The following is a 23,314-nucleotide window of genomic DNA, read 5'->3' as shown; positions in this document are numbered from 1 at the left end:
TCAAATGAGTCAGTTCTTTGCATCAGAGGGCCAAAGTATTGGAGTTTCAGCTTCAGCATCAGTCCTCCCAGTGAATATTCAGGACTGATTTCCTTTAGGATGGACTGGTTGGATCTCTTTGCAGTCCAAGGGACTCTCAAGAGTCTTCTCCAACACCACAGTTCAAAAGTATCAACTCTTCGGTGCTCAGCTTTCTTTATAGTCCAACTCTCACATCCATACATGACTACTGGAAAAACCATAGCCTTGACTAGACGGACCTTTGTTGGCAAATGAATGTCTCCGCTTTTTAATATGCTGTCTAGGTTGGTCATAACTTTCCTTCCAAGGAGTAAGCGTCTTTAAATTTCATGGCTGCAATCACCATCTGCAGTGATTTTGGAGCCCCCCAAAAATAAAGTCTGTCCCTGTTTCCATTGTTTCCCCATCTATTTTCCATGAAGTGATGGGTCCGGATGCCATGATCTTTGTTTTCTGAATGCTGAGCTTTAAGCCAACTTTTTCACTCTCCTCTTTCACTTTCATCAAGAGGCTTTTTAGTTCCTCTTCACTTTCTGCCATAAGGATGGTGTCATCTGCATATCTGAGGTTATTGATATTTCTCCCGGCAATCTTGATTCCAGCTTGTGCTTCTTCCAGTCCAGCATTCCTCATGATGTACTCTGCATATAAGTTAAATAAGCAGGGTGACAATATACAGCCTTGACGTACTCTTTTTCCTATTTGGAACCAGTCTGTTGTTCCATGTCCAGTTCTGACTGTTGCTTCCTGACCTGCATACAGGTTTCTCAAGAGGCAGGTCAGGTGGTCTGGGATTCCCATCTCTTCAAGAATTTTCCACAGTTTGTTGTCATCCACAGTCAAAGGTTTTGGCACAGTCAATAAAGCAGAAATAGGTGTTTTTCTGGAACTCTCTTGCTTTTTTGACAATCTCAGAAAAGGCTCCACCAAATAAGACTATGATGGAATGGTCAGAGAGATGGGAGGAGACTCAGGAGAGAGTAGTACCATGAAAAACCACAGAAAACAAAAGTGGTTAAACATGATAAAGACTGAAATGTGTCCTTTGAGTCACCAAAATGGAGTTATCATCATCTTTCATTTGGAAGAAAGTTCAGTGGAGAAAAGGGTAGAAGAAGCCAGAATGGATTGGGTTAAAATATGACTGAGAGGCAAGGACTTATAAATGGCAATATACATATGAACTTGATTATCCAGGGACAGATTATTCTTTCTGCACCTTAATTTCCTCATCTGTAAAATGGGAATGTAATAGCATCTGCCTCATAAGTTTGTTGTGATTATATCAATCCATGTAAAACACTTGGCACAGCAATGATACCTACTAAAAGTGAAAGTTGTCCAACTCTTTGCCACCCCATGGACTGTAGCCCACGAGGCTCCTCTATCCATGGAATTCTAAAGGCAAGAATACTGCTAAATGCTCATTAACTATTTTTTTATTAGTAATAGTACCTATGTAGAGAAACTAGGTACCTGGCATTTTTTAAATGCATAATTTCCCTTAGGATTTCTAGGCTCTTAATTCCCATAAGGTTCAGCTTAATATCATGCATATTTAAAATAAACCATCTTGTACAATGGATTGAGTTTTGCAGAACTGAAGTCATTTTAACTTATTTGATGATGAGAATTTCAAGGCTTATTGGTTTAGCTTGCTGTAACAGCATTATGCATATACTTTAATTTTGTTCCAAGCATTACCTCATTATAAGATTTATGGAGATATATAATTGCACTCACTATAGATAGGCTGAATTATCTAGGAGAATGAAATGATAATTAGAATGTTTTGGGCAAAAGCAACAAAATTCAACTAAAAGTGACTTAAACAATAAGGGACCTTTATTATATCAAATAACAAGAAGTTTTGTGAAAGGAGGTTCCAAGGTTGGTTACTTCAGTGCTCAGTGATGTCATCAGAGGTCCAGGTTTCTTCTATCTTTCCACTCTACCATCCTGAGCAGCCTCACTCACTTTTGTACCGAGTAATTAAACCCAGGGTTCAGAATCCCATGTATAACATGATCTTCTATATATTTACAGATGTCAAGAAGGATATATATCAATCTATTATTAGTAGTTATCTCTGCAGCATGGAATTATGGGGAAATTTTTACTTCTGCCTTATGTATTTCTATATTATTTGAATGTTTTTTGCAGAGCATCAACAATAGAGATGTTTTCATTTCTAGCTAATATATCACATTGCAAAATAAAAAAATAATTCTTGATGCAAATATTGTTTTGAAAATATAATTGTCCCTTGGTACCTTGGTATATACCATGGGGAATTGATTCTATGATGCAGATGATACCAAAATCTGAGTATGTTCCAGTCCCATAGCCTGCCCTCCATATCCAAGGGTTTGAATCCTCAGATTCAACTAGCCACAGGTTGTGCATTGTTTGCAATCTGTGGTTGTTTGAACCCATGAGTGGGAACCCTCAGGGCCAGCTGTATATTTATTGAAAAATAAATCCATGTATAAATCGACGTGTGCAGTTCAAACCCATGTTGTTCAAGGGTCGACTGTACTTAAAAAGTATTACTGAATGCATGAACCTTAAGTTTAAGGATCATGTCTCATACTAGACTGTCCCTAAATTTGGTGCTACAGGAATCTAGAGTATTCAAATTCCCAGAGACAGAGATTGGAATAGTGTTTGCCAGGGGCTTGAGGGCGGTATTCTTTCATGGGTCTATAGAGTTTCATGTTTGCAAGATGAAAAGGATTCTAGAGATTGGTTACATAACAACACAAATGTACTTATTTAACAGTACTAATTGTACTGAACTGTACAATTAAAACTCATCTCACACGCTAGTAAAGTCATGCTCAAAATTCTCCAAGCCAGGCTTCAGCAATATGTCAACCGTGAACTCCCAGATCTTCAAGCAGGTTTTAGAAAAGGCAGAGGCACCAGAGATCAAATTGCCAACATCCGCTTGATCATGGAGAAAGCAAGAGAGTTCCAGAAGAGCATCTATTTCTGCTTCATTGACTGCCAAAGCCTTTGACTGTGTGGATCACAATAAACTGTGGAAAATTCTGAAAGAGATGGGAATCCCAGACCACCTGACCTGCCTCTTGACAAACCTGTATGCAGGTCAGGAAGCAACAGTCAGAACTGGACATGGAACAGCAGACTGGTTCCAAATAGGAAAAGGAGTGCATCAAGGCTGTATATTGTCACCTTGCTTATTTAACTTATATGCAGAGTACATCATGAGGAATGCTGGGCTGGAAGAAGCACAAGCTGGAATCAAGATTGCTGGGAGAAATATCAATAATCTCAGATATGCAGATGACACTACCCTTATGGCAGAAAGTGAAGAGGAACTCAAAAGCCTCTTGATGAAAGTGAAAGAGGAGAGTGAAAAGGTTGGCTTGAAGCTCAACATTCAGAAAACAAAGATCATGGCATCTGGTCCCATCACTTCATGGGAAATAGATGGGGAAACAGTGGAAACAGTGTCAGACTTAATTTTTTTGGGCTCCAAAATCACTGCAGATGCTGATTGCAGCCATGAAATTAAAAGACGCTTACTCCTTGGAAGGAAAGTTATGACCAACCTTGATAGTATATTAAAAAGCAGAGACATTACTTTGCCAACAAAGGTCCGTCTAGTCAAGGCAATGGTTTTTCCCGTGGTCATGTATAGATGTGAGAGTTGGACTGTGAAGAAAGCTGATCGCCGAAGAATTGATGCTTTTGAACTGTGGTGTTGGAGAAGACTCTTGAGAGTCCCTTGTACTGCAAGGAGATCCAACCAGTCCATTCTAAGTGAGATCGATCCTGGGTGTTCATTGGAAGGACTGATGCTAAAGCTGAAACTCCAATACTTTGGCCACCTCATGTGACGAGTTGACTCACTGGAAAAGACTCTGATGCTGCGAAAGGTTGGGGGCGGGAGGAGAAGGGGACGACCGAGAATGAGATGGCTGGATGGCATCACCGACTCTGTGGACATGAGTTTGAGTGAACTCCAGGAGTTGATGATGGACAGGGAGGCCTGGCGTGCTGTGATTCATGGGGTCGCGGAGAGTCGGACACGACTGAACGACTGAACTGAACTGAACTGAACTGTACAATTAAAAAATGGTAAATTTAAGATGGTAAATTTTATGTATATTTTACCACAATTAAAAAAAATTAACTGACACTGATTTTAATGTATTAAAATGTAGGCAGAACAGTGTTTTAGGAAAAAGTCTGGTTTCTGAGGGCATTTATAATCATCTCTCTCTCTCTCTCTCTCTAGTATATAAGTCACTTCAGTCGTGTCTGACTCTTGTGACCCTATGTACTGTAGCCTGCCAGGCTCCTCTGTCCATGGGATTCTCCAGGCAAGAATACTGGACTGGGTTGCCATTTCCTTCTCCAGGGAATAGTCCCAACCCAGAAATCAAACCCAGGTCTTCTGCATTACAGGCAGATTCTTTACTGACTGAGCTATAAGAGAAGCCCTGAGCTATAAAGAATTATGGATGCCATTTAACACACAAATAGAGTTGTATATGTACAAATCTTGTAAAAATCTGCTATCTCACAATTATTTTCTTAATTAAGCTCAAATTTTTCTTCACCACTGTCAGGAAATCACTCCACCCCATCCCACTTTTTCTTTTCTTGGCCACACTACACAGCATGCAGGATCTTAGTTCCCTGATCAGGGATCAACCTGTGCCCCCTGCACTGGGAGCATGGAGTCTTAAACACAGGACCACCAGGGAAGTCCCATTCCACTCCACTTCTGATGAGCAGTAATGGAGGTCCTCTTCTGCTCATGGAGACTATGTCTTCCCCCAAATCACCTCTTTGCTGTATCCCCTAAAACCTCTGAGGCTGGCATGCCTGTTTCCAACTCTTCCACTAGGAATTCTCTTCCTGGAAATTCTGTTAAACTTGGTGCAGCTCTGTCTTCTCCATCTCCACCTCCCCCTATTCCAGCAGAAGCAGGATAAGTTTTTCATCTTCCTGTCGGGAACAGTTGGACTTTACTTGAGCAATTTGTCCGTTTTAATTTTATGGCTTCCAACGTTTGTTTACCTGATTTGGTTTTTGTTTACCTGGTTTGTTTACCTGATTTGGTTACACATTGGCAACTATGAACTCTAAATCTAATTTATGGTCCACGTGGTAGTGAGTGTGTAATACATTCCTTATCCTGCTTTATGCTCTGTCCTTCTAGCCTACATTCAGTTCATGTTCAGTATCTTCATAACCCATTTTAAATTGTTTGGGAAACCAGGCAGAGGCATTCATAAACATAGCATATAACACTTGTTCAGAATTTTCTAAGTGCTTTATCTCTAGTAAATACAGTAAGAAATAGGTTAAAATTAGCAAACCTAGGAAACTTAAGCATTTTTAAAATCTAATGTCTTTACAATATTAGTTTTCTGTGGTTTCGCTTAAATGGAACTGAGCATGATGTTTCCTCCTATCTTTTTTTTTAATATTAATTGGAGGCTAATTACTGTACATTATTGTATTGGTTTTGCCGTACATTAACATGACTCCGCCCCGGGTGTACATGTGTTCCCCATCTTGAACCCCCCTCCCACCTCCCTCCCCATCCCATCCCTCTGGTTCATCCCAGTGCACCAGCCCCCAGCATCCTGTCTCATGCATCAAACCTGGACTGGTGATTCGTTTCACATATGATAATATACATGTTTCAATGCCATTCTCCCAAATCATCCCACCCTCGCCCTCTCCCACAGAGTCTAAAAGACTGTTCTATACATCTATGTCTCCTATCTTAAATCCTTCACTAGAGATAACACTTGGGAATCAGCTTCACCCAGCGCCCTCCCAGGCCCCCGATCCCACTCCTGCCCTCCCTGCCCTGGTGCCGGTACTCTTGCTTCCTCCCAAGGACTTTTTCCCCCTAAAGTGTGAGAGAATGACACAACTGGAAATTTATTAATACATGAAAGATACCAGGGACATTTATTGACATCTCAGGAAACTATTTCTATTTTAAAACTTAGTTTCATATAGCAAAATTACCTGAAGCAACTCCCTTGCATATATCACCTATAGTACTTAACCTTTGGGAGAATTCACTTCTAAATGCCTTTTCTACAATTAATTTTCCAAGTTATTACTAAAAGACCAACCAAGTCCAATATTTTATCCATATTTTGTTCAATTTAAAAGTTTTATTGTGGCTTATAATTATCTAGCTCAGCTCAGTTTCAAACCCTACCTTCCATAGACATTTCACACTGTATCCTCATTAATGTCATCAATTTCAGTCAGGCAGTCTTCTCAGGATTTCCTGGATAAACTTTTTCCCTTTAGGAAATTCTGAGCCTTTGTCTGAAGCTAAACCAATTCCTTCCTGTCTTTTCAGTTCATTTCAGTCACTCAGTCGTGTCCAACTCTTTGCACTCCCATGGACGGCAGCACGCCAGGCTTTCCTGTCCATCACCAACACCTGGAGCTTGCTCAAACTCATGGCCATCGAGTTGGTGATGCCACCCAACCATCTCATCCTCTGTCATCCCCTTCTCCTCCTGCCTTCAATCTTTCCCAGCATCACGGTCTTTTCAAATGAGTCGGTTCTTCACATCAGGTGACCAAAGTATTGGAACTTCAGCTTCAGCATCAGTCCTTCCAATGAATATTCAGGACTGATTTTCTTTAGGACTGCCTGGTTTGATCTCCTTGCAGTCCAAGGGACTCTCAAGAATATTCTCCAACACCACAGTTTCAATTCTTCAGCACTCAGCTTTCTTTATGGTCCAACTCTCACATCCATATATGACTACTGGAAAAACCATAGCTTTAACTAGATGGACCTTTGTTAGCAAACTAATGTCTCTGCTTTTTAATACGCTGTCTAGGTTTGTCATGGGCTTCCCTCATAGCTCAGTTGGTAAAGAATCTGCCTGCAATGCAGGAGACCCCAATTCGATTCCTGGGTCGGGAAGATCCCCTGGAGGAGGGATAGGTTACCCACTCCAGTATTCTGGGGCTTCCCTGGTGGCTCAGCTGGTAAAGAATTTGCCTGCAATGTGGGAAACCTGGGTTCAGTCCTTGGGTTGGGAAGATCCCCTGGAGAAGGGAAAGGCTACCCACTTCAGTATTTTGCCTAGAGAATTCCATGGACTATATAGCTCATGGGGTCACAAAGAGTCGGACACAACTGAGTGACTTTCACTTCACAGCTTTGTCATAACTTTTCTTCCAAGGAGCAAGTATCTTTTAGTTTCATGGCTGCAGTCACCATCTGCAGTGATTTTGGAGCCCAAGAAAGTAGTGTATCACTGTTTCCTTTGCTTCCTCATCTATTTGTCATGAAGTGATGGGACTGGATGCCATGATCTTAGTTTTTTGAATGTTGAGTTTTAAGCCAGCCTTTTCACTTTCCTCCTTCACTTTCATCAAAAGGCTCTTTAGTTCTTCTTTGCTTTCTGCCATAAAGGTGGTGTCATCTGCATATCTGAGGTTATTATTTCTCCCAGAAATTTTGATTCTAGCTTGTGCTTCATCCAGTCTGGCATTTCACGTGATGTACCCTGCATGTAAGTTAAAAAAGCAGGGTGACAATACGTAGCTTTGATGTGTTCTCCTTTAGATGTCAGTTAAAAATAATCACTTTCAGAAAGTCTTTCATAATTAGAAGAGTTTGCCACACCATGCAATTCTCTTCTTTTGTTTTGTTTTCAATAGCAATCATCTGTCATTTAGATAAAGCACCATCTTGTACATAGAACAGATTATCTATTTAAGTTTTCATAATCATGTCTTTTCAATTAGATTGTAAATCTTATAAATCTAGTGTTGCACCTTCTGTGTTGTGAACTTTCTGGACATTTGGTTGATGATGATATGAGCATCAGTAGCATGAATTAAGCTTGTTAAAATTCTGCTTGTTTAAAGATATGTTTGTGTGTGGAAATAAATATGAGAACTTTTTAAAGGTAAAACTAAATTTTTTTAAGATTTGGTGCATGTTACTGCACAACTTCTCAATGATTAATGCTAACAGTGGGGCACATTGGGAGAGAATATCCAAAACTCTTTATTGGATAAATCACAGTGTTTTCTACTTGCTTTGGAAAATAGATTATTTTTTATAATATCCCTTAAAGGTTGGCATACAGTTTAAAAAAATGTTTATTTGGTTGCATCAAGTTGTGACACATGGGATCTCTCATCACAGTCCGTGGAAAAATGCAGACTCTCTAATTGTGGCATGCAGGCTCCAAAGTGGCATGTGGGAATCTTAGTTCTCCAACCAGAGATTGAAACCATGTCCCCCTGCATTGCAAGGAAGATTCTCAACCACTGGACCACCAAGGAAATCCTGGGCATACAATTTTTTATAAATTAGTATTAATATCTAATGTTGGAGAAGTACAAGGAAATCAAGATTTTCATAACACTGCTGGAAAATGAATTTGTATGAGCTTCCTGGAGGGTAGTTTAACAGTGGGTATCAACAGCCTTGTGATCCGGAAATTCCAACCCTATGAATTTATCCTAAAGAATTCATTAAGGATACATGTAAAGATTAGCTTAAAGGTTGGGAAGATCCTTATAAATAAAATAGCATTATTTATATGTGGCAACAGTATGAATGTCCTGCAACAGCGAACAGATTAAGTAAATGACCTTCCTCATCTGTGTCTGAGTCCCAGTTCTAGCAATTATTAGCTGTATTACTAGGCAAGTTGCTTAATTTCTCTGGCCTTCAGTTTTCTAAATTTAAAATGGTGACAATAGGGAATTCCCTGACAGTCCAGTGAATAGATATCTGTGCTTCCTCTGCAGGGGGCCTAGGTTCAATCCCTGGTCAGGGAACTAAGATCCTACAAGCCACAGAGTGCAGCCAATAAAAAAATGGGGACAGTGGAACAATAATAATATCTATATCATGGAGTTGTGAGAATTGAGTGGTCTAAGATATGTCTGGCACATAAATAGGTGCTTCTTATTATGGTGAGTGAGTGTGAGTGAAGTTGCTCAGTCGTGTCCGACTCTTAATAATGGTGTTGCAGGTGAATTTTAACATGGAAAGCTTTTAAAAATGGTGTTGCAGATAAATTTTAACATGTCAAGGTACTTGGAATATATTTGGGTTTTGCTTCTGTTTACCATGCAGTACAAAAGAGGCAAACAAATTGTTTTATATCATAGATTTTACTTCTGACTCCTTTGAATGTTCATTTCTTTGACTAAAAGGAGAGACTTGCTTGGAAAACCAGGAGTGCTTAGGCAGGGTGGGGGAAAAGGCAGCGCTAACGTCATCCTCACAGGGATGGGCACAAGGGGATTGTTAATAGCAAACTGATTTTGTAGAACTGTCAGCTGGAAGCACAGATGGCCCACTTCTGGACACTTGTGCCATGTCAGGTGTCACCCCTACAACATAGGCAAAGTGACACTTCCTGGTAGTCACTCTTGCTGTCCTCCTGAACATTATAGTACAGGGTCCCACCGCACTTTCCCTTAAATTCAGACCCAATTTATAATGTGTCCCCTTCCTTCACTGCAGGATACCATGATTCTAATTAGGACCTTAACATGAGTTCCCTTGCCCTTCATGGAGTTGTACAGTCAGTCAGCAAAATACAGAGGCTTCTTGTTTTAAATACACTGGACCAGATTCAGGAAAGCATTTTCCTTTGACCTCCTTCTTGATCGTAAGGGCTGTAGCTCTTGTACCTTTCAAATACTTTCTGGAGGTGAAAGTATCCCATCAGCACTTATGCTGATCTACTTGGGGACATCAGTTCCTTTCCTCCTCATTCCAGCATTATAGACATCTCAGTTATCTTGGGCCAGTCAGTTCACAGTCAATGACAGAGCCATTCTCTGCTCTTCTACCCTTTTCAAGGGCAACAGTCAGCTTTAGAAGTTGCCAGATGTATCAGAAATAATGTCATTCTCCAGATCAGTTTTATACATTTCCTTGTAGGCTGTTTATTTGCTGCAGCTCCTGGTTGGTCCTTGAGGAGGTGATTTCAATGAGAGTTTTCTTCAGTCACAAGCCCCTTCACAGAGGAGCCATTGAGCTTGGAATCCTTGTACTGAGCAGGTGTTTTCAGAAGGCCCCAAATCACCTTCTCCAGGTGGCTGGACAAGTCTGACTTCACTGCTGATGCAAGTCCCTTTTCGGTCCTTCTCTGACAGGCAAAAGTAATATTATGCCTCTGTTCTTTGCTGTAGATGGTCAAATTGTTGATGATGACTTCAACCGCATCTTTAGTCCTGATGGCCATTTCAGTGTTCAAAACATCCCACTCAGCATCAAAGTTGGTATATGCTTTGACTAACATGTATGCATTTGAGGGTGTATAGTGGTCACCTTCTAAACTGCACTTGCACAGAATTTAATGAACAGTACTCTTGCCTGGAAAATCCCATGGACGGAAGAGCCTGGTGGGCTGTAGTCCATGGGGTCACTAAGAGTCGGACATGACTAAGCGACTTCACTTTCACTTTTCACTTTCATGCATTGGAGAAGGAAATGGCAACCCACTCCAGTGTTCTTGCCTGGAGAATCCCAGGGACGGGGGAGCCTGGTGGGCTGCCGTCTATGGGGTCGCACAGAGTCGGACACGACTGAAGCGACTTAGCAGCAGCAGCAGACATTTTGATAGAACTTGGACCAGGAGCTAAGAGCTCAGGTGCTCCAGATGCAGAGCTGGCATGTCTTATTAGAAAAAATAAAAAACTCAAATTGCAAAATAGTATCTGGAAAAATAAACACTGAAATATTTACTATGGTCATTTCTAGATGGTGGGTGATGCTTTTTTCCTCATTAATTTTGTTTCATACTGAGCATGTATTGATTGTTTCATAATGAGAAAAAAGTGAGTTAATTTCTGTTGAAAAAAATTAAAGATCAGGATTAATAGGTTGTGGATCTGCTTAGTATGATGTTGTAATGATGGATTTGTGTTACTATACATTTATCTGAACCCATGATGTATAACACCGAGTGTGAACTCTGATATAAGTTATGAACTTTGGTTGATGATGTGTCAATGTCATTGAACCTCGGCTGTTTCCTCCACCTTCTAGAAAATAATAAGAAAACAAAACTGATTTCAGAACTATCTTAAACAAAATATAATTGGTGAGGTAGGGCAGGAGGAGAAGGGGGTGACAGAAGATGAGATGGGTGGATGGCATCCTCGAGTCAATGGATATGAATTTGAGCAAGCTCTGGGAGTTGGCGATGGACAGGGAAGCCTGGCATGCTGCAGTCCATGGGGTCGCAAAGAGTCAGATACAACTGAGCAACTGAACATTATCTCCTTTAAAGTCATATGATAAATTTTAAAACCTAATAAAAATTCAGACTATCTGCTTCATAAGAACACTTGTTTATCCAAAACACATTTTCTGAGCACTCATTCTTTTCCCCACCCCACCAGCAACTTGCTCCTCTTACTGCCTTTCTTGGCCACTATCTATCTATAGTTTCATCTGGAACCCTCAGGTCAGTCTTTAGTTCCTTTTACTTTCTTATCATTTCTCCAATCTGCCTCCTTATCTTTATCCCTCCCTGTTTCAGTCAAACCCTTGTCATCTTTTACCTGGTCCATGACCCTGCTTCTAGTCCCACTTCCCTCCACCATCAATTTGTTCTGCATTCACTGCTAGGGTTGCCTTTCTAAAACAGATATAATCTTCTTGTCTAAAATACCCTTGAGGTTTAAGAACTCAGAGAAACCTATTCTTTAGGTTTCCTGTTGGGCTCAAAGGCTAAAGTCCAAAAACAACAACCTGGTTTCAACCAAATTTCTCCCTCAAGTTTGCGTCCTATCATGCCCTACCATATGCCAAGTTTCAGCCACCCTGAGCCTCTCTGTTTCCCAAACATGTCTCTCTGCCTGAGCATCTCTTTCCACTCCCAGAAATAGCCTCCTTTCTCTTCTCTATCTAATGAACTCCTGCGCTCTTCTGTGAAGCCAGCTCCAACACCCTAGGCAGAATTATTTTCTTTGTCCTTTGAACTCCTACGAATCCTAACTTGTCCTGGCACTTACCTGTGGCCTAGTTCTTCCAAGCTGGACTTTGAATTTCTCAAAGACAGGAAAATGTCTTATTTATCTTTGGATCCTCAGGGCCTAGCACAGGGCTTTCGCATATGGTAGGTGCTCATTAAACATGTTTAAATGCACAATTCAATGTGATCTTAAGATATAATGTGAATGTAAGATATGTTATATTCATTATCTAGCATCATCTAGCATTTCAAGAGCCAATCAGGCTATAGATGGAATGGATAAATGAATTCTAAACATAATTCTCAAGCCTTATTTTCACACAGCTTTACATCGCTCTATTCTTTCATCTCCCTCTTGTATGGTTCTTCATAAGCTTTGAGAAAAGACCTAAAAGGAGAAAATAGTCCTGCAAAAGACAAGGGGCCAAGGCCAGCAGTCTCCAAACTTTTTGGCACCAAGGACAGATTTCTCAGAGAACAATTTTTCCATGGACATGGGTGGGGCTGATGGAGTGGGGTGTGAATGGTTCAGGCTGTAATGCAAGAGATGGGGAATAGAAGATGAAGCTTCACTCACACACCTCCTGCTGTGCTGCCCACTTCCTAAAAGGCTACAGACCACTATCAGTTGGGGACCCCTGGCCTAGACAAGTATCAGACCAAGCAAGAGTAAAATGTGCTGAATTCCTTGAACGTGATTGCCCTTAGTCATTCTTTATTATGAAAGTTCAGGTTCCCCAGCTAGATTCCAAGATGTTTGGAGTTATTTTGTTTGTTTCTTTAGTATGCTTATTAAATTAATGTTGTTGTTGTTTAGTTGCCAAGTCATGTCTGACTCTTGGGCTTCCCTGGTGGCTCAGCAGGTAAAGAATCGCCTGCAAAGCAGGAGACGCAGCAGATGTGGGTTCATTCCCTGGGTTGGGAAGATCCCCTGGAGGAGGGCGTGGAAACCCATTCCAGTATTCTTGCCTGGAGAATCCCATGGACAGAGGAGCCTGGCAGGCTTTAAGAATACTGGAGTGGGTTGCCATTTCCTTCTCCAGGGGATCTTCCCGACTCAGGAATCAAACCCGTGTCTCCTGCATTGCAGGCGGATTCTTCACCACTGAGCCACCAAGGAAGCTCATGCTTATTAAATTAGCTACTGATTTAATGACCATTTCAATTTTTTCTGGGTAATGCCTATCACTAAGTTTTGATAATGAGCTAAAACTGGCAAGGAAAAATGAAGTGATTTTAAGATCTTCGAGCCTCGAGAAGGGAAAGCTAGAGATAAAATGTTCTATTGATGTTCCTCTGCCCTGAGTTTATGTTAATGGTTATTTTGTTCTGTTATGATATATAGAGATTTTCAATTAGTATAATTTTCAGACAAGATTCAATTGGACTTTTTATTTTTAAAAACTTTAAATTTAATTAGTGCTATTGATAGCATGCATCAGGCACTCAAGAAATACTTTAGGCCATTCAATATTGACTTAATGTTTAGAAATAATCAGAAACATTAAAGAAAACTTGACTTTTATCTTTTAAATTTCAGCTTGTGCCATCTTCTTCCAGTCATGCTTCTGTCAGTCACCTACATCAAATCAAACAGGTAGGAAGTTTTTTTTTTTTTTGTGAACTTTTTCTTTTGTTTTTTTGTAATTAATTTATTTTTTATTGGAGGCAAATTATTTTACAATATTATATTGGTTGGTTTTGCCATACATTGACATGAATTCGCCCCGGGTTTACATAAGTTCCCCCTCCTGAACCCCCCTCCCACCTCCCTCCTCCCTTTATCCTCCCTCTGGCAGCCATTCATTAAAAAAAGTAAATTTTGTTTTTCTTTTAAAAATACCTATGGTCAAATAATTCTAAGTGAGGTCACAAGTGATTAAATTTTTAATTCCAGGAATGGTTTCTTTAAAAAAAGCAAAAACACCAAAATCCAAAACAACTAAGGAGACCTCTATTTATTTGGGTTATTAACTATTGTAATAAATTGATAGTTTCCTGAAATACTGCATACCCTTTTACCTTGAATCTAGCTTCTTCAAGGGATCTCAAAGATGATGAATGCTATATATGGAAATTAATTTTCAAGTTCATAATATCATAGTTTATCATGGTTTTCTTAATCCCAGATGCAGAAATTTTTTGACACATTTAATGATCTTTATGCTATCATTTTGTGTTCACTTCTCAGTGATCTGAGTTCAGGGACACATTCTGTCTTATGTTGTATGTGTGTGTGTTTAATAGTAAAAGCCTAATATAGAACTAAATCTTTGATTTTTCCAAGGCTTAGCCACAGAATTCAAAAGATTAAATCACCATTCCTCCAGGAGCGGTTGGGTTTTTTTTTCACCCAACTACAAGCAAACTTTTGTTCAAGTAGGGGAGCTTAACTGTTATTAAGCACTTATTATTCACTTAGCACTATAATAGGTCCCATCTGTGGGCTCATTTCATCCTACAAGAAACTTACAAGGTCAGAAACCAAAGATGTTCAGCGTTAACAATTATCAAGCCAAGACTTAGCCCCAAATTACTGAATTCTTTTACAGCTACTCTCACCAAGTTCCAGTGGCACAAAACCCAGACTGTCCTGTAACTCTAGGTTTTATTCCTCCAGCTCCTGCTTCCTCTCCCTCTCTCTCCCGCACCATGGCTTCCCTGCTGCTGCTGCTAAGTCACTTCAGTAGTGTCCGACTCTGTGTGACCCCATAGATGGAAGCCCACCAGGCTCCCCCATCCCTGGGATTCTCCAGGCAAGAACACTGGAGTGGGTTGCCATTTCCTTCTCCAATGTGTGAAAGTGAAAAGGGAAAGTGAAGTCGCTCAGTCGTGTCCAACTCTTAGCGACCCCATGGACTGCAGCCTACCAGGCTCCTCCATCCATGGGATTTTCTAGGCAATAGTACTGGAGTGGCTTGCCATTGCCATCTCTGATGGCTTCCCTAGGCCCCACTTATCATCCACTAGCAAGAAAGTATGGTTTAAAGGATTCTTTTAGTTTTTAATGAATAAAATATTCTTTTGCTGTTTGTGAGTATGTAGCCATTTAAGACATTCCTAATGAAAGAACCTAAAGCTAGTAGTTAAAGTGACCTCTGGTTTATTTGTGCAATTTTTTTTTCTTCCCCTAAATTAGACCAAATGTTTAAAAATTGATTATATGTTTCTATCTGATTATGAAGCTTGAAAATCAGGACTAATTTAACTGGTTAGAAATATAAACTGTAAAGCAACTTACTTCTATAGTGGCAGAATATATATTATAAACATTTAAAATGAAACACAAGTGGTGATCATTTTTGTAATATACGGAAGTATTGAATTGCTGTGTTGTACACCTGGAACTAACGTAGCATTGTAGGTCAACTATACTTCAGTAAAAAATAAATTAAAACTTTTAAAATTTAAATAAAATTATAAAACAAAAATTAAAACTAAAATAAAATGAAGCACAAGTAGAAAATGAATGAAATGGGAAAATAGACACAACATTAACTTTCAGTCTGGGTGCTGACTGAGTTTGGAAAATTGAGGCTTATTTTCAGCAGTTTACTGGTCTGATAAATATCTTAAGTTGCATATTTCTTTACATGTATTCTTTAACCATGACTTCTTTTTAGCTATTAAACTTAACTTTTTAGGTACAAAACAGAAATGTGTGTTTCTTGCCTCATTACACTTTGAACTTTCACTCTGACATTAACAAAGGCAATTATTTAATTTCATTTAGTTTTTTAGTAAAATGGGGGAACTAATAGTAGCTACGTTATAGGATTATTGTGAGGATGAAAAGATTTAATATATGTGTGGTGCCTGGCACACTACATTAAAAGTTGTTTAATGGAAATTTTAAAACACACAAAAAAGAACCTCCATGTATTCAGTATCCAGCTTTAACTATTTTGTACATCATTTTTCAACTATCCCCTTTTATTTTTGGGGTAGGAGGGTGCTTTAAAGTATATCTCTGATATCTTTTTAACCTTAAATACTCTCTATGAATCTGAGGATGTTTTATTTCACATAAGCACAATGCCATCATCACATCTAACAGTTATTCTTTAATTTTATCGAATAACAAGCCCATGTTAAATTTTCCTGATTCTCAAAAAAATGCCTTTTTCACTGATTCAAACATGTTCCAGCCATGATCTTTTAGGTCACTTTTATTTAAAACAGCCTTCCTCTCCTGATTTTGTTCCATGCCACTTACTTACTGAAGAAACCAGGCCATTTGTCTTGTGAAAAACCCCACATTTTGATTCTGCTTCCATGTGACAGTGTTTCATATACTCTTTTATTCCTTGTATTTCCTACAAACTGATTTGATTATACTTGCATTTGTTTTAAAATAGGCACACAGCCCTAAGGTAATATTAGGTTCTGGGTCAACATTTAAGTAAGGGCATGGTTTACGTTACCCTTTTCCTACTAGACAGTTAATGGACAATTTCTCCTTGACTCTAGTTGTTAGTTGTTTTTTAGGCATTAGAGAACTTGAGAACATCAAGTGAGAAGTTAATTTTTTTTTCAGCTCTGAGATATAATTGACATATAATATTGTGTAAGCATAAGGTCTATAATGTAATAATATATAATAATTATATATATATATATATATATATTGCAAACCTATCAGTCTTAAAGGAAATCAACCCTGAATATTCATTGGAAGGACGATGCTGAAGCTGAAGCTCCGGTACTTTGGCCACCTGATGTGAAGAGCTGACTCATTGGAAAAGACCCTGACACTGGGAAAGATGGAAAGCAAAAGGAGAAGTGGGTGGCAGAGGGATGAGATGGTTAGATAGCACCACTGACTCAATGGACATGAATTTGAGCAAATTCCAGGAGATAGCGGAGGACAGACAAGCCTGGTATGCTGTATAGTCCATGGGGTTACAAAGAGTTGGACGTGACTTAGAGATTGAACAACAACAAAGCATCAACATTAGATTTCTGTGATTTGGTTTTGAGTTTTCCTTGGAACCTGCAAAGTACCTACTGTCTCTTACTTCTCTAAGGGAATAGCTTAACTTATTTTAAAGAAACTTAATTTGGTCTTAGTTTGCACATTGTTTTATTCTTTCAACAAGAATTCATTGAGCAATGTGCCTTTGGGCAACTAAAATCTCTCAGGCATACTCTCAGAGAGCAAAAGTGGGTGACTTACTATTTTCTTTTTAGACACTGCTGCTGCTGCTGCTAAGTCACTTCAGTCGTGTCCGACTCTGTGCGACCCCATAGAGGGCAGCCCACCAGGCTCCCCCGTCCCTGGGATTCTCCAGGCAAGAACACTGGAGTGGGTTGCCATTTTAGACACTAAGGGACTGAAAACCAACTTCAGTGCTCAAGTGCAGCAATTCTCCTTAACCTAGGTTTCTACTATACAGTACTCTTTGCCCTTGACAGTTACATAGCTTTTGACCTTTTATCCTTATTTTAACAATCTTATTTTATTATAAACTATCTCATATCCATTTCAGAAATAGGCAAGATATGAATAATAGAAGTGTCAACCCACTTTTACTAACGATCCTAAAATAGTTGATGTTGGGGAATGCTCCAACTTTCAATGGGAGAAACAATAAGCAAAATTCTGTCCTACTTCTGGGAAAACTTGCTCTTTACTTGTGAATTGAGTGAATTACAAAATACTTCGAGCTTCTCACTATACAAAAGCATCTAAATAAATGTTAAGTGGAAGAACTATACTAACAATTACATTTTTGTTGAAAATGTGATTCCATTGTTTTAAGATTAACTTCTTAAACTTCCTTTCCCAATTTTCCTCATTTTCCATAATGGCATCAAAATAGTCTCCCAGTTTTAAGACTCAGAGCTATAGGTTCATCTTCAGTTCAGTTCAGTTGCTCAGTCGTGTCCGACTCTTTTCGACCCCATGAATCGCAGCACGCCAGGCCTCCTTGTCCATCACCAACTCCTGGAGTTCACTCAAACTCATGTCCATCGAGTCAGTGATGCCTCCAGCCATCTCATCATCTGTCATGCCCTTCTCCTCCTGCCCCCAATCCCTCCCAGCATCAGAGTCTTTTCCAGTGAGTCAATTCTTTGCATGAGGTGGCCAAAGTATTGGAGTTTCAGCTTTAGCATCAGTCCTTCCAATGAACACCCAGGATTGATCTCCTTTAGAATGGACTGGTTGGATCTCCTTGCAGTACAAGGGACTCTCAAGAGTCTTCTCCAACACCACAGTTCAAAAGCATCAATTCTTTGGCGATCAGCTTTCTTCACAGTCCAACTCTCACATCCATACATGACCACTGGAAAAACCATAGCCTTGACTAGACGGACCTTTGTTGGCAAAGTAATGTCTCTGCTTTTTAATATGTTATCTGCTGCTGCTAAGTCACTTCAGTCGTGTCTGACTCTGTGCGACCCCATAGATGGCAGCCCACCAGGCTTCCCCGTCCCTGGGATTCTCTAGGCAAGAACACTGGAGTGGGTTGCCATTTCCTTCTCCAATGGATGAAAGTGAAAAGTGAAGGTGAAGTTGCTCAGTCATGTCCGACTCATAGCGACCCCATGGACTGCAGCCTACCAGGCTCCTCCGTCCATGGGATTTCCCAGGCAAGAATACTGGAGTGGGTTGCCATTGCCTTCTCCGAATATGCTATCTAGGTTGGTCATAACTCTCCTTTCAAGGAGTAAGTGTCTTTTAATTTCATGGCTGCAATCACCATCTGCAGTGATTTTGGAGCCCAAAAAGAATAAAGTCTGACATTGGTTCATCTTTAGTTCTTCCTTATTTTTCTACTGTAAAATCCTATTAAGCATCTAATCCTATTAATTCTTCCTTGACAATATCTTTTCTGTTCCCATTACTACTTTCTTCTGTCCCTTGGGCCTAGATTACAGTAATAATATTCTAATTATATTCTAATAGATTTCCTGCCTCTGCTAGTTTAATCTGACTTCCACAATCAACACCAAAGTAGCGTTTTTAGAAAAACAACATTACTTTCACCTTTTTCTCTCCTGTGTAAAAAGTTAGAATGGCTTCCCATTACCTTTTGAGTACTAATAAGAAGAGATAGGCTGTATTGAGCACTTACTATGTGCCAGACCTTTTAACAGGAACTGTACAACCACCTCATATCCTTATTATTATCATCTTCATAGGATCAAGAAACTGAGGCTCAGGTTAAGCTCTTTGCCTAAGGTCACACAGGTAGTAAGTTATAGAGCTGGGATTTGACTCAATTCTGTTTGGCTCCAGAATCTGTGGTCCTAACAACTATGCTATTCTGCCCAAACTCTTTAAATTCAAAATCTTCGATTATTTATGATTCTATAAATCTGATGCTCTCTTACCACTCCAGGTTTCTTTCTTGTTTATAGTGCAAATTCTTTTCCAGCCAAGCTAGTCTCAATATTCTCCAACCTGCATATTCCTTCTCTCCTCTAAACTTTTGTTCATATGATTCCTTCTGCTTTTTGGTATCATATCCAAAAAAACATTGCCAAATGGCACAGAGATTTTGCCCTATTTTTTCTCATTTGTTACCTATGCTTTTGATGTTGTATCCAAAAAATCATTGCCAAGTCCAATGACATGAAGCTTTTGCCCTATGTTTTCTTCAGAATTTTATAGTTTTACATTTAGGTCTTTGGTCCATTTTGAGTTAATTTTTGTATATAGTGTAAGAAAGAGTTCAACTTCATTCTTTTGTATGTGAATGTTCAGTTTTCCAAGCACTATTTGCTGAAAAGATCATTCTTTCCCCCTTTGAATGGTGTTGGCATCCTTGTTGGAAATCAATTGACCATATATCCAAGGGATTATTTTTAGGCTCTCTCTGTTCTATTCCATTGGTCTGTATGCCTCTCCTTATGCCAGAACCACACTGTTTTGATTACTGTAGCTTTGTGTAGTGGATTTTGAAATCAGGTAATGTGAGTCCTCCAAAGTTTATTCTTCTTTCTGAAGATCATTTTTATATTTCTGCAAAAAATGCTATTGAGGTTTTGATAGGCATTACCTTGCATCTGTAGATCACTTTGGGTAGTATTGCCTTTTTAACAATATTGTCTTTCAATCCACAAACATAGGATGTCGTTCCATATGTGGGTTATTTTTTAAGTAACTATTCATGTGAAAAACCCACACTATAAAAAGGTCAAACGGTAAAGTACAGAGAAAGAAATTAAAAGACACTTGCTCCTTGGAAGAAAAGCTATGACCAACCTAGACAGCATATTAAAAAGTAGAGATGTTACTTTACCAACAAAGGTCCATATAGTCAAAGCTATGGTTTTTCCAGTAGTCATGTATGGATGTGAGAGTTGGACTGTGAAGTAAGCTGATCGCCAAAGAAGTGATGCTTTTGAGCTGTGGTGTTGGAGAACTCTTGAGAGTCCTTTGGACTGCAAGGAGATCAAACCAGTCAATCCTAAAGGAAATTAGTCCTGAATATTCATTAGAAGGACTGATGCTGAAGCTGAAGCTCCAGTACTTTGGCCACCTGATGCAAAGAGCTGACTCACTAGAAAAGACCCTGATGTTGGTGAAGATTGAAGGCAGGAGAAGGGGACGACAGAGGATGAGATGGTTGGATGGCATCACTGACTCAATGGACATGGTTTTGAGCAAGCTCCGGGATATGGTGAAGGACAGGGAAGCCTGGCATGCTGCAGTCCATGGGGTCACAAAGAGTCGGACATGACTGAGTGACTGAACAACAACAACAACAGAGAAAGAGAAAACAAATTGCCACAAACCTCACTACACATAGATAAGGACTGCTAACTTCTGAGGGAACATCCTTCTGAGCACCTCTCATTTAAAATTTTACATAAAAATAATTTGTGGCCTTTTCCCACTTAATATGTAATACATGTCTTTCAGTGTCAATGACTAGATTTAAATCATGCTTGTACCATCATTTGCTTAAGCAAACCCATGCTGAAAGATATTTAGTTTGTTGGGCTCTGAGTAATATTAATTAATATCATAGTATTAATGGTTGGAAGAATAGTTTGATGGTTGATGTTTTCTCTTTTGAATGAAGAGAGATACTAGTTTTTCATCTAATCAACTCATGCATATCCAATGTACTATATAAAGCATAAGTAATAGATCTCTGGTGCAGTAGGTGCAACAATGAAAAGTAGAGAACCAGATGCTTGTTGAGAGATTTGTTTAACTCTACTATGCTCTAGCTCTACTATATAGCTCAATGAATAATAATAAATGTATAACCAAACGAAATAAAACTTTGTAAAACCATAGGAACTGGGTATTCAGTTTATTCTCCTTTCCCCTTTCAGGAAGAAAGCATGAGTTTAATGAATAGGGCAATGCATGAACGGTGACTAGTGTACATTGAATTACTGTTGTGCTCATATTCAGTTATATCTTTTTTTAGATAGGCAAGCTTCAGTTCTAATGTCTTTTTTTTGCAGGGAGGTACAAAGTGCAATACAGCTAGGTCAATCTTGGAAAGAAAATTTGAGCCTGGTATTACCCCTTCAATTTCGTAGAAAATTTGAAATTTTTACTGATTTTTAATGTTGGTGCTACCTGGTTTTGCTGTAATTTCTAGAAATTTAAACTCTCATTTGAAACTAAGATTATATGTGCTGCATAATTTTTATTCCTCTTAAGAAACAGTTTATGATTTGCCCATAAAGTAACTAATTGTTTGAGAGTGGGGTTCAAAATCAGTGGTTGTCTTATACAAAACCATTCTTCCTGTGGACCAATTTCCTCTCTGTCCTAGTGAGTCTAAAAAAAGTTCAGTTGTGCTGATTGAATGCTTAGATGAAAAAGTTATAAATGATTTTGCCCTTCTATGTAACTTATTAACAATATGTTTGAGTTTTAAACCACAGTCAATGGATTTACTGGGAAAATACTGCATTTTTATGCCTGTAACACAATATCAATAACCTCAGATATGCAGATGACACCACCCTTATGGCAGAAAGTGAAGAGGAACTCAAAAGCCTCTTGATGAAAGTGAAAGAGGAGAGTGAAAAGGTTGGCTTGAAGCTCAACATTCAGAAAACAAAGATCATGGTATCTGGTCCCATCACTTCATGGGAAATAGATGGAAAAACAGTGGAAACAGTGTCAGACTTTATTTTTTGGGGCTCCAAAATCACTGCGGATGCTGACTGCAGCCATGAAATTAAAAGACACTTACTCCTTGGAAGGAAAGTTATGACCAACCTAGATAGCATATTAAAAAGCAGAGCTATTACTTTGCCAACAAAGGTCCGTCTAGTCAAGGCTATGGTTTTTCCCGTGGTCATGTATGGATGTGAGAGTTGGACTGTGAAGAAAGCTGATCACCGAAGAATTGATGCTTTTGAACTGTGGTGTTGGAGAAGACTCTTGAGAGTCCCTTGTACTGCAAGGAGATCCAACCAGTCCATTCTAAAGGAGATCAATCCTGGGTGTTCATTGGAAGGACTGATGCTAAAGCTGAAACTCCAATACTTTGGCCACCTCATGTGACGAGTTGACTCACTGGAAAAGACTCTGATGCTGGGAAAGGTTGGGGGCAGGAGGAGAAGGGGATGACCGAGAATGAGATGGCTGGATGGCATCACCGACTCTGTGGACATGAGTTTGAGTGAACTCCGGGAGTTGGTGATGGACAGGGAGGCCTGGCGTGCTGTGATTCATGGGGTCGCAAAGAGTCGGACACAACTGAGCGACTGAACTGAACTGAACACATATACTCCTACTAACATTTTAATGTACAGCCTTTCATTTAAACATGTTGCATGTTTTAAATGTAGTTACAATCCTTGCTAACATTTTTAAATGTCCCTGTACATATTATAATTACTCAGTTGTGATAGTTGAGTGAGTTCTTTTCCATGAACATCTTTAGTGTTCTTTTCCATGGGTATCCCAGATAATGACAGAGTAAGAATTGAGCTGAAATTTGAGTAGAAGAGATTCTGCTTAGATGTCAGTTTCTAGATTTGGGGATTATTAGGTAGGGAAATGAATTATCAGCAGAAGCAGTGACATCTTATTTTCTTTTGAGCACAGACTGCCTTAGATGGGCATCTGTCTCGGATTTAGGAATAAGTCCTGAAGAAAGAGTGCTTCCCAGGTGGCGCTAGTGGTAAAGAACCCACCTGCCAATGCAGGAGATGTAAGAGATGCGGGTTTGGTCCCTGGGTCAGTAATATCCCCCTGCAGGAGGCCATGGCAACCCACTCCAGCATTCTTGCCTGGAGAATCCTATGGACAAAAGAGCCTGGTGGGCTCCATAGGGTCACAGAGACACTACTGAAGCAACTTATCATAGCATAGCACCTGAAGAATG

The 23,314-nt window shown here is 39.5% G+C and overlaps 1 protein-coding gene and 1 pseudogene across 5 annotated transcripts in view; one reads left to right on the top strand and one right to left on the bottom strand.

Annotated features, from left to right (window-relative positions):
• LOC129535026 (PABIR family member 1-like) overlaps positions 1-23,314 on the top strand; it is a 71,264-nt gene that overhangs the window by 12,407 nt on the left and 35,543 nt on the right. For all 5 annotated transcript variants that reach the window (XM_055393586.2, XM_088833822.1, XM_088833820.1 and 2 more), the window contains exon 4: positions 13,543-13,599. In XM_055393586.2, coding sequence (XP_055249561.1) covers positions 13,543-13,599 — 57 coding nt within the window. The remainder of the gene's footprint in view (positions 1-13,542; positions 13,600-23,314) is intronic.
• Positions 9,393-11,822, bottom strand: LOC148773449 (annexin A2 pseudogene; annotated as a pseudogene).

Source organism: Moschus berezovskii, chromosome X, assembly GCF_049115385.1.
Source record: "Moschus berezovskii isolate FMDL1 chromosome X, NW_MosBer_1.0, whole genome shotgun sequence".
Lineage (NCBI taxonomy): Eukaryota > Metazoa > Chordata > Mammalia > Artiodactyla > Moschidae > Moschus > Moschus berezovskii.
This window is presented reverse-complemented; position numbering and strand designations above follow the sequence as displayed.